Source organism: Pygocentrus nattereri, chromosome 13 (assembly GCF_015220715.1).
Source record: "Pygocentrus nattereri isolate fPygNat1 chromosome 13, fPygNat1.pri, whole genome shotgun sequence".
In the NCBI taxonomy this organism is placed as follows: Eukaryota; Metazoa; Chordata; class Actinopteri; order Characiformes; family Serrasalmidae; genus Pygocentrus; species Pygocentrus nattereri.
The window spans coordinates 15063642-15073992 of record NC_051223.1 but is presented as its reverse complement, the minus strand read 5'-3'; the positions used below and the strand labels follow the sequence as shown (position 1 = coordinate 15073992).

At 38.3% G+C, this 10351-nt stretch overlaps 1 protein-coding gene across 3 annotated transcripts in view; it reads left to right on the top strand.

Moving 5' to 3' along the window:
- The first annotated feature begins 548 nt into the window (after positions 1–548).
- The window catches only part of pms2 (PMS1 homolog 2, mismatch repair system component), a 14649-nt gene continuing 4846 nt past the window's right edge, over positions 549–10351 (top strand). Inside the window, exons 1-12 of one of the 3 annotated variants that reach the window (XM_037544405.1) lie at positions 551–684; positions 805–903; positions 1098–1237; positions 1364–1450; positions 2218–2320; positions 2807–2990; positions 5249–5416; positions 6775–6872; positions 7077–7176; positions 7851–7935; positions 8039–8191; positions 8818–9688. In XM_037544405.1, coding sequence (XP_037400302.1) covers positions 890–903; positions 1098–1237; positions 1364–1450; positions 2218–2320; positions 2807–2990; positions 5249–5416; positions 6775–6872; positions 7077–7176; positions 7851–7935; positions 8039–8191; positions 8818–9688 — 2003 coding nt within the window. In that variant the 5' untranslated portion in view covers positions 551–684; positions 805–889. Of the gene's footprint in view, positions 904–1097; positions 1238–1363; positions 1451–2217; positions 2321–2806; positions 2991–5248; positions 5417–6774; positions 6873–7076; positions 7177–7850; positions 7936–8038; positions 8192–8817; positions 9689–10351 lie in introns of all 3 variants that reach the window. The other 2 variants (XM_017705562.2, XM_017705561.2) reach the window with 2 other exon arrangements.

The following is a 10351-nucleotide window of genomic DNA, read 5'->3' as shown; positions in this document are numbered from 1 at the left end:
ATACCCTGGAAATTTACTAAAAGCAAAAATCAACATGCTGCACTACGTTTAATATTTATTTTGCTCATAATCCCTTAAGTCTTCTGATGTGCAAGCACCTCAGTGAATGATGAAACCTTTCATAATAAAGTATCAGACCGGCAGATAAAAAAAGGTCAAGTTGCAATTCTGACTTTATTCAAATTTACCAGTTATTGACAGGATTTGCAGCTCATTTTTTATGGAATAGTAAGTTAACTGCGCTGGTACAGTACAACGTAATGTTACCGCAGTCAGTTAAAATATGAAAAAAAAAACACTAAATAACTGACAAAAAAGTTCACAAAAATATATTTAAAATGGCTCCACACTATAATTGCCCAAAAATACTAAGGCAGCAGAAAAATGCATAAAATAGCTAAAACACAATACTGCACACAATTTGTGACGACTTGGCGTTCTCAAACAGAAAAGGGTGCACGGGCTGTGCGAACTGATCTACATGTCATGTACAGTGAAGAGTTTCAGAGCATGATGAAATGAAGATCAGCGGATGTCCACAGCACCGCCGGAAGTCTGCGCATAACAGCACTTAGCGGGAATGTTTATGGGACAAACGTCGTAAGTCGGTCTGTGAAATGTTTCACGTGTGGCCGCAGGAATTCTTCAGCAAAGAACGAGCAGCATTTCTGCTATGTAACCGACGTACGAGCTAGATTAACAATAAAGTGCATGCACAAACTGAAAATGGCTTGTGTTTCGTGTTTCTGTTTGTTTAAAGTTAGCAGGAAGCAGTAAATTCAGTTTAATATTACTTCACTTCAGCAGGCCTGGAGTTACACAGGAAACTGATGCATTTCTTCACTAAATACTAAAAGCCTTGTTTGGTTGCGAAGGTACCTCAGGAACCATGACAGAAGCCTGGTGAGTTTTGCGTGTTTTTTTTTTTTTTTACAGCTTATCTCACTATTTCCCGGGTTAGATAGCTAACTGTTAGAACACGCCAATATAAGTAGGTTAACATATTATTGGCTTTGGGTACAGAGCAATTTTGACATTGTATGCAGTTAGATTTGTCTGTCGTGACCTTAACGCGTGTTGTGGACCTTGAATTCCAGTGCAGAACCAGCTGGAGCCATAAAGGCCATAGACAGACACTCAGTGCATCAGATCTGCTCAGGACAGGTCGTTCTGAGTTTGGCCACAGCTGTGAAGGAGCTTGTGGAGAACAGCGTTGATGCAGGTGCAACAAGTGTGGGTGAGTGCATGGGGCAGCAGAGGTGAACTGCAGCTGGCATTTGCTATGGTGAGGGCTACGATCAACATGTCAGCTTTAGGACAACGTAATTTTAATAACCCCATGAATTTCTTTTTGTACTTTCAGACATTAAGCTCAAAGACCATGGGACAGAGCTGGTGGAGGTCTCTGATAACGGCAGAGGAGTGGAGGAGGAGAACTTTGAAGGCTTAAGTGAGTCACATTAGAAACATACATTTAGCCTATCACTACTAAGACTGGATATCGGAATTCAGTAGTTTTGTGGAGCTGATTGAATAACTTAAGTATTAGCAAATATCACAAATTCCATGTTATCAAAATATTAACACTGGATTGTACCCAATACAAATTCTTGAATTGGAAATCAGAATGCAGTTTTCCCCTAAGGATCCATATTGTTCCATCTTCCCTGTTTTGAGTTAGACTGGATCAAAAATGTGGACCACCTGGGGGGCCCTGACGACTGGATTGGAAAACACTGCCATAACACATTTTCCTTCTATGTACTGTGAGGTGTTGAAACACTGTATGAGGGAGGGTCTCTGAGCTACTGAACACTTCAGTAATAGCTGGCGGTGGTGGGAGTGGAAAGCAAAAAATATAGTAAACAATAGTTATTAGTATTGTTCTTCACCACTTGGTGGTATAACCAAAACTCAGAAGATGTTTATAGTGGGCAAAAGTCTTTCCTTTGTAATGAAAAATTACAGAAAAACAAGAATTTTGTCCTGTAACTATGACCTGATATATGATGATTTGCTCTGAATGTGACCAAGGACATCAAACTAGAAACATTAAAAAAAAAAAAAACAGGTGAGTGTTTTAATGTCAGATTGACTTCAAAGAAAGTATTGACCAGCAGTCACTACTGAAGTCTAAGTAATGCTATTGATATCTGTACCCAGCCCCTGTCCTAGGTTTGTTATGCTCACTCTGTGGTATTTTTCTTACGTCCACAGCCTTAAAGCACCATACATCGAAACTGAGGGACTTTTCCGACTTAATACACGTTGAGACATTTGGCTTCCGTGGTGAAGCTCTCAGCTCACTGTGTGCACTCAGGTATTGATTTGTTTTGGGTTTTTTTCTTAGTGGTTTCTAAATTTGATACGATAGATTCATTTGAAGTATAAAAATCAGTCTTGCTTATGTCTTTTTGTTTCATGTTTCACATTGTTTCAAAAAAATGGTTCAAAATGCATGAAACAAATAGTACATTTCTTTTGTTGATGTGTGGTTTCTGTTTGGTTAACATTTACAGTACTTTGTAACATTCATAAGGTATTTTTAAGAGAAGCAGAACAGATCAAAACAGTCCAATCAAAACAAGCTCTGTTCGCTGTTTAAGATCCTTTTACTATCAGCACTCAGTAAGCATGGCTTCATAAACCACGCTTATTGTTAATCTAAATATTACTTGCTTGCATGATACCGTGACATGTTTGGAACATTAAAGTACTGTGTAATTGTAACCTCTTGATGTGGAATTAAGTCTTATATCCCTCAATAATGACTGCTTCAGTAACCCGAACATCTGTTTGCTCTCAGTGACCTCAGCGTGGTGACCTGTCATGAAAACAGTAACGTTGGAACTCGGCTTGTCTATGACCATGATGGGAGATTGGTCCAGCGTGCACCACACCCCAGGCAGCAGGGCACCACAGTCAGCCTACAGCAGCTCTTCTCCACCCTGCCGGTTCGCCACAAAGAGTTCCAGCGCAACATCAAAAAGGTTCACTGGTTCTCAAATATGCAGTAAAGATGCAACATCACAGTTAGAGCTGCAGCAACTAATTATACTATACTTACACAACTACTTATTGATAATGGCAATTAAAAAAATCAATGGCAATAAAGAGGAAAAACAGATTTCAGAGATGACAGAACAAGGTCATAAGCGACTTTAAAAGGGAAAAAAAAAAGACTATTTCCTTTAAAACTGAGCTTACCTTTACCAGCAGTGCGTCTGTAATGCATAAGAATCTAGAGAAACATATTTACAACTGTAAATGCCCAAAGCTCAGCAGTGTCAGTAAACCACTATAATATTGCAGTCAAAAGTTAATATCAGCATGCTGTGCTCTGCTTTTTTGGCAAGCTCTGTTTTGGTTTAGCAGAATAAGCACTGGCTGTGTTTAGATGCAAAGATTTTTGCCAATCCGATTGAATACAATCGCATTACAGATTCAGACTGAGGTGTTTATATGCTCACTCTCTTCAACAAGCTGATGAAAATCTTTGTTTACATGCTCACTACAAGTAATCCAATGCAAAATGAGGTGCATGCGTAGAGTAGCGTTTAGAGTAAACGTTACCATGACAGTGAACATCACATGAGGACCAGTCAGCATGAGATGAGTTTCCACTTGGCTCACTTGTGTTTTTAATTGCTTTAAACTGATGGCAGACTCAGAAAAACATCATTCACATGTAATTAGAAAGGTAGCGGTGAGAGGAAGACGTCATGTTCTGAGACACATAAGCTGGACGTCCATCAAACCGCCATCTTTTAAAGCTCGGAGCATAAATTTTGTATCCTCTGCAGACCAGTTTCTGCTCTGCCATGTTGAACAGTATAAACCTTTCGCTATGGCGTGGCACGCATTTACATGCAGCCTGATAATCCATTAATAATCTGACTAATAGCTCAATCTGAATAGAATACGTACATGTAAACACCTCAATCGGAATAGACTAATCTGATTGAGGCCATTCGGAATACAATTTCTATCCGATTGAATAAGGTGGGTAAGCCTCTAAATAATCCGTTAAATAGTAGAATAATAGCCGTGTAAACGCCTGAATCCGATTACGCTCCAATCTGAACGTGTAAGAACGTTCTGCGCATGCGCGCCGTGCCACAGTGAAAGGTTTATACCGTTCAACACGGCAGAGGAGACCAAGTTTATGCTCTGAGCTTCAAAAGAAGGCGGTTTGAGGGACGTCTAGCTTATGCATCTCAGAACACGAGGTCTTCCTCTCACCGCTACCTTTCAAAGTACATGTCAAGGACGTTTTTCTGAGTTTGACATCAGTTTTAAGCAATTAAAAACACAAGTGAGCCAACTGGAAACTCATCTCACGCCGACTGGACCTCCCATGATGTTCGCAGTCATGGTAACGTTTACTCTAAACGCTACTCCACGTATTTTGCATCGGATTACTTGTAGCGAGCATGTAAACGAAGATTTTCATCAGCTTGTTGAAGATAGTGAGCATATAAACACCTCAGTCTGAATCTGCATTCAATCGGATTAGCAAAAATCTTTGCATGTAAACACAGCCATTGATATGCGTAATTTTGGAAAATGTACTTTATACTTGTTGTAGCCTCCCTTATGAAAATGGAAGTTTAGGTCACTGAAAACTTCAGAGTGGAGTTTTTCAGTGTTCAAATGAGTTTTTCAAAACATTGACATCACATGTAAGGTTGTTTCTATTTGATGAATGGTGGACATGCCTTTTGGCCCTGCAGGTCTGACCTGGTTGACGACCATGCTGTTTTTGTGTGCTTTTTTCATCATTAATTGAAGTCAAAATGATAAATATGATAAACCGATAAATATGTATATTTAGTGTTTTCTGAGGTTTGCAAATGGACAAATTGCACCAGCAAAACAGTGGTGCTAGTTTCATATTTAAAAAAAAAAAAAAGGTGTGTGGAGTGATAAGTACAGTATTTGTATGAATTCAGTAGAATTTTTGCTATTTACATAAACAAAAAATCAAGTAATTGGATAAATAAATGACCGAAATGAGTTAATAGGGAATGAGTTGACACCAGTCAGATACTGAAAAACTTGTCACTAAAACTTTTTTTGTTTTAAACATGCACTTTTTATGAGACATGAAGTTGTTTAGTGTTTTAAAAGTACTGCTGATGCTGATGTACTCCTAATTTCTCACAATAACGCTAAAACATCAAATTGTCCAACTGTAATGACAACATAGGAAATGAGTAAATGAATGAGTGACTTTTCTGCCATACAGGAATATTCTAAAATGGTCCACGTGCTGCAGTCATACTGCATCATCTCCACTGCTGTGCGCATCACATGCACCAATCAAATTGGTCAAGGCAAGCGTAACACAGTGCTGTGCACTAGTGGGAGTCACAGCATGAGGGACAACATTGGAGCACTGTTTGGGCCTAAACAGGTGAGCTTATTAGGTTATTGGACACTGTTTTCCTAGTTCATATTTTGTGTTATAATATTTATTTATGAACAGTATAATAACAGATCAGGTGTTTATCACACAGGGCCATGCAGAGACCCCTAGAGGGGCAGGTGATCAAAGGTTAAAAGGGCACATGGATCAAGATTTTAGAATGGCTTAACCTGCTGAGCTATAACAACATCCAAAAATATAAAAATGCATTGCAATTAGTTCATGATACCAGTAGACAACTTTGCAAAACCAATAGCGCTACTATCAAATAAAAATATGATTGTGTATGATGGTTACACAGAAAAGGGTTGTGTAACTGTATTACTTTAGGTCTCTCTCAGGCACTTATTACCAACATATCCAGAGGCCTACGTTTAAGACTGAAATCATGACCGAAGGTAATGGGAGGCAGTGGTCACTAAGCAGTGATTGGAGGCATTTGGAGGGCTAAGAAATCAAAACAGGGATTGAGATTGATGTATGAAAGACTTGGCTGGTTAAACACACAGGAAGCATTACTAATAGTAGTTATTTGTGTGAACTTCATGTGATAAGGCCCTTAAACATGCTTTAGCAATTTTAAAAAGGGCAGCATGGACATCAAGGGACAAAGGGTGCTTGATATCAAACGTGTAGAATGGGATTCTTTCCACAAAGCCTTTTCAGAAAGATCCAGAAAGATTTTGGAGTATCTCTAGGAATATGTGTCCATTCGGTCAAAAGAGCATTTGAGGATAAATTTTGGGAAGCGTATAATTGCCTAAAATGTCATCTTTGAATGCTGTAGCATTAACATTACCCTTCACTAGAACTCAGAGGCCAAACCCTGAAAAACTATATTTTTTTTACTGTTCACACTATGCATTCTGGTGGTGTTCTCCTGGCATCTGCCATTCTGAAGGCAGTATTCTTTTAAAAACTTAAATTATTATTATTTTTTTGTTAAATCACTTCATTGAGTACAAGATGAGCATCTAAAAGTAATACATTATGCTCAAAAATTCTACTACCCCACAGAAAGAGATACACAGCTAACATCCTCACATCACAGTGATCGTGAGCTGTTTCAAGCTAGATTTGTTACAGGCTTTAATCAGATTCTTTCTTTTTTCCTTGATATCTGGTCCAGGATGTTATGCTGATATCAACCTCCTATGATACCTGGTATAGAATCAGTGCCATCTAATATTCATTGTAAAGGTGGCAATGCTCCAGTGTGTTTATCCCCAGTTAGCAATTGTGATGCAGTTTCCAAGGTGCTTTCTGTGAAAGGTTTTATCACAAGTATCAATTTGAGATTTAGTTTTTGTTCTTAACCTGTGGAGTTCTTCTTTATCTGTTCACAGCTCCAGAGTTTAATTCCATTTCAGCAAATATCTCCCACAGACAACATTAAAGAAGATTATGGTTTAAGTGGGGCAGAACTTCCTAAAGACCTTTTCACGTGAGCAGGACTGTTTTCTAAATATGATTTGTCAGGTTAATATCTTGCATTTTAGGTACAAAGAGTTTGTCATGTAGTTCTGAGAGGATGGCCTGATGTAGTCAAACTATGTCTCTCTGTTTATTTTGACCAGAAACTATATGCATTAAAGCTCCAATAGATGCTCCATTAATTGTTGCTAATCTGTCAATAACTGTATTGCAGAATCTCTGGTTATGTATCACAAGCCGATCATGGCGTTGGAAGAAGTGCAACTGACAGGCAGTTCTTCTTTATTAACAAAAGACCCTGTGATCCTTCCAAGGTATTTCAGATTCACTTAAAATGCCCATATAATTGAAAACCAAAATTTCCTTCTTTTTTTTTTTAAATAAAAGTTTGGACTGTAAACATTGTTAACGTTCTAAAATGTATCGTTCATTAGCTTTTATGATATCATGAAGAACTAATTTACAGATATCCACCTAGTCAGCCTACAGTAGTTTTGCTCCACCCATTTACACTGAAGTTATAAGGAGTGTTTTAGTTTGGGCTGTTTTTATGAAGCACAATATAGGGCAGCCAATCAGAACACAGGTTTACATACGTCAAGTCTTAAAGGTATAATAACAAAAACAACCTGTTTAATGCATAAAGAGAACTTGTAAGTAGTTATATAAAAATGAATTAAGGGGGACAAATGAAATACAAGAAGAATATAGGATAAAGGCCCTTTAAATGTTATCATTTGCTTTGTACCTTGTTGTATGCTCCATTTTTATCACAAGCTCCAATCCTCACAGGCCAAAGGACTGCAGACTTTAGCACACTGTCTCATTAAACACATCTGATTCAGCTCATCAGCTAGTTCATCAGCTAGGTCTTCATGAACTGAATTTAAAGCAGTAGATGAGGGTAAATGCTCATTTCTGCAACACTTTGGCCTGGAAGGTCAAATTGACATGCCTGACTTGTATGTTATATCTTTGTTTGATATAGGTTTCCAAGCTTGTAAATGAAGTCTATCACATGTTCAACCGTCATCAGTACCCATTTGTTGCTCTTAACATTTCTGTCGCTTCAGGTAGGAATGAATGCCTTACATGTATTGGGTATTGTATGTTTAATAGTTTCGTTTAGTTTCATTTCAGTTTGATTTGTTTCCCTTTTTTCTCCCCATATTGTAGAGTGTGTTGATGTGAATGTTACACCCGACAAACGTCAGATATTCCTGCAAGAAGAGAAGTTGTTGCTGGCAGTTTTGAAGAGTTCCCTCATTGCCATGTATGAAACTGGTGTCAATAAGATCAGCCTCAATCACACACCACAACTCTCAAGCAGTATGTTACACCTATCTATATTATTCTTTTGTGTTCAGCATTAGTGTGGAGTGGGCAATATGATCATATGTTATCACAAAAAAAGATCACAATAAGCTCTTCTGAGAATTTTCTGGGAATCATCACTTCATGTTTTATTAAAAAGAACTTTATGATGAGCTCCCAAATGACTTGGCTGTCTAAGATTTTCCTCCGTCATTAGTCAATTATGAGTTTGAATTCTGACATTGCAAACAAATGGGGGAAAAAAAGTCACTACTCATGGTTTTTAATCCCATTTATTCTTTTCTCCACCACAGTGGTAGCCAAATTTTGATTTAAGCCAATACTGGTGTCTGTTAGCTGATATAACAGAATTAGCAGTTAGGGTTCTCCTCCAAGTGAGTTATGCTGTCCAATAGTGTTACGTTAGTGGCACTCCAAAAAGATGCAGCGGCTCCACTTCATTAACTCAAAGAAGCACATTCTAGCCCTTATCTTTCCAGGTTGGTAACAGGGGGATCATGATACATATTGCATATTATTAAATTATCTTAAAGTATCATGATACTGCAAGCTCCTACTGAGTGTTACCCCAGCCAGCTCAGCAAATAATATCCTCTTTCAACGGTTTCTTTCTCTCTCAGGGTTTTGTACACTTGCTGATTCTACTGCTGGTTCATCAGGTCATCACACAGCTTCTCTGCCTGAAATAACTCTAGAAAACAACTCTGATACATTGACTCAAGCCCCAAAGCCATCCTTCAACTTAGCTGGACTAAAAGCAGCATTTTCAAAACATCAAGCACCGGGAATTTTGACGAAGACCTCTAACTATAAACCAGTCAGTAATGGCCCAGCTCAGAAAAAGATGCAGTCTTTTTTCCATTGCTCTGAAAAGCTTAATTACGTGAGACCATCCGTAGGATCTCCTTCAAGTACATCTTTTGAAAATGCTGCTTCACCACTGAAAGCTTCTACGTCATGCCTAAACAAGTATGAGCACAGTTTGGACATAGCCGCTGAATCAGGCATCTCAGAGGAAGGCTCCTCCAGAACCCCAGAGTCACTGTGTGGACATGGTTCTGAATTGAGCTCTTTAAGTTCTGTTTTAGATGAACATAGCATTAAAACAGAGCCCTACAGTGAACTCACAGCAAAGGACTCTGATGTCTTAGAATCTTCAGAACAAGAGAGTGAATCCATCCATAGCCCGGAGAGGACCTTCAGTCCAGAGGCCAAAAAATTTAAGTGGGACAATAAACCATCGGAACAGAAGCTGGTGCCATCCTCCACTGTTAGGGATATTTCTTCTGGGCTCTTTGACAAACCTGCCAGTGTACAGAAGAAAATGGTGCCTTTACGGTTCTCAATGATGGAGCTTACCAGAGGAATGGATAGATTGAAAACCCACCAAAAAGAGCAAAATGACCAAGGGCCAAAATATAGACGTTTTAGGGCAAAGATTAACCCTGGTGAAAACCAGAGTGCTGAGGATGAACTGAAGAAAGAGATAAGGTGGGGCATCAGTTTAATTTATTTTGTCTTATTGTGCTGATCATGTCCATGTCTGAATTTGTGTGTTTGTATCATCTGTGTCCTAAGAAAACTTTAAGTTTGATGTACAGTGCTGTGCGAAATAAGTGCACATAAGAACAACTTATTTTGTAGTATTAGGAAAAAAAATAGAAAACATTTATTTATCAAAACATTTTTAGAGGCCTCAGTGACTAAATAAAAGGAGTTTCCACCCCTTGTCCACCCTTTGCTTTTATTAGAGCTTGCATTCTTTTCAGGAGAATTGCTGTCACTTTTTCAAAGACATCTGCAGGTATATTTGTCCACATATCCAAAGTTCATTCTTGGATGTTGGTTGCCTTGGCTGCACCCAAGTAATCCCAAACACCTTCAGTGATGTTGAAATCTAGGCAAGAGTGTGGATTACTTTATCTATTTTCTGCCTCTCAAAGATGAAAGCTTTAAGTTTTGCACAGTTGTTAGGAGTACAGTAAAGTCTTGTTTTTCACTTCACTTCTCAGAAACATCTGAAAATTGACTGGAATTTCTAGTCTTTGACTTTTGCACAGTACTGTTAGAGAGATTTTGTTTCAAGTAAATTTGAATTCATCATGAAAAAATTTGAAAAACAATTTTCTATTGTTTGTTTACAAAAGGAAAGAA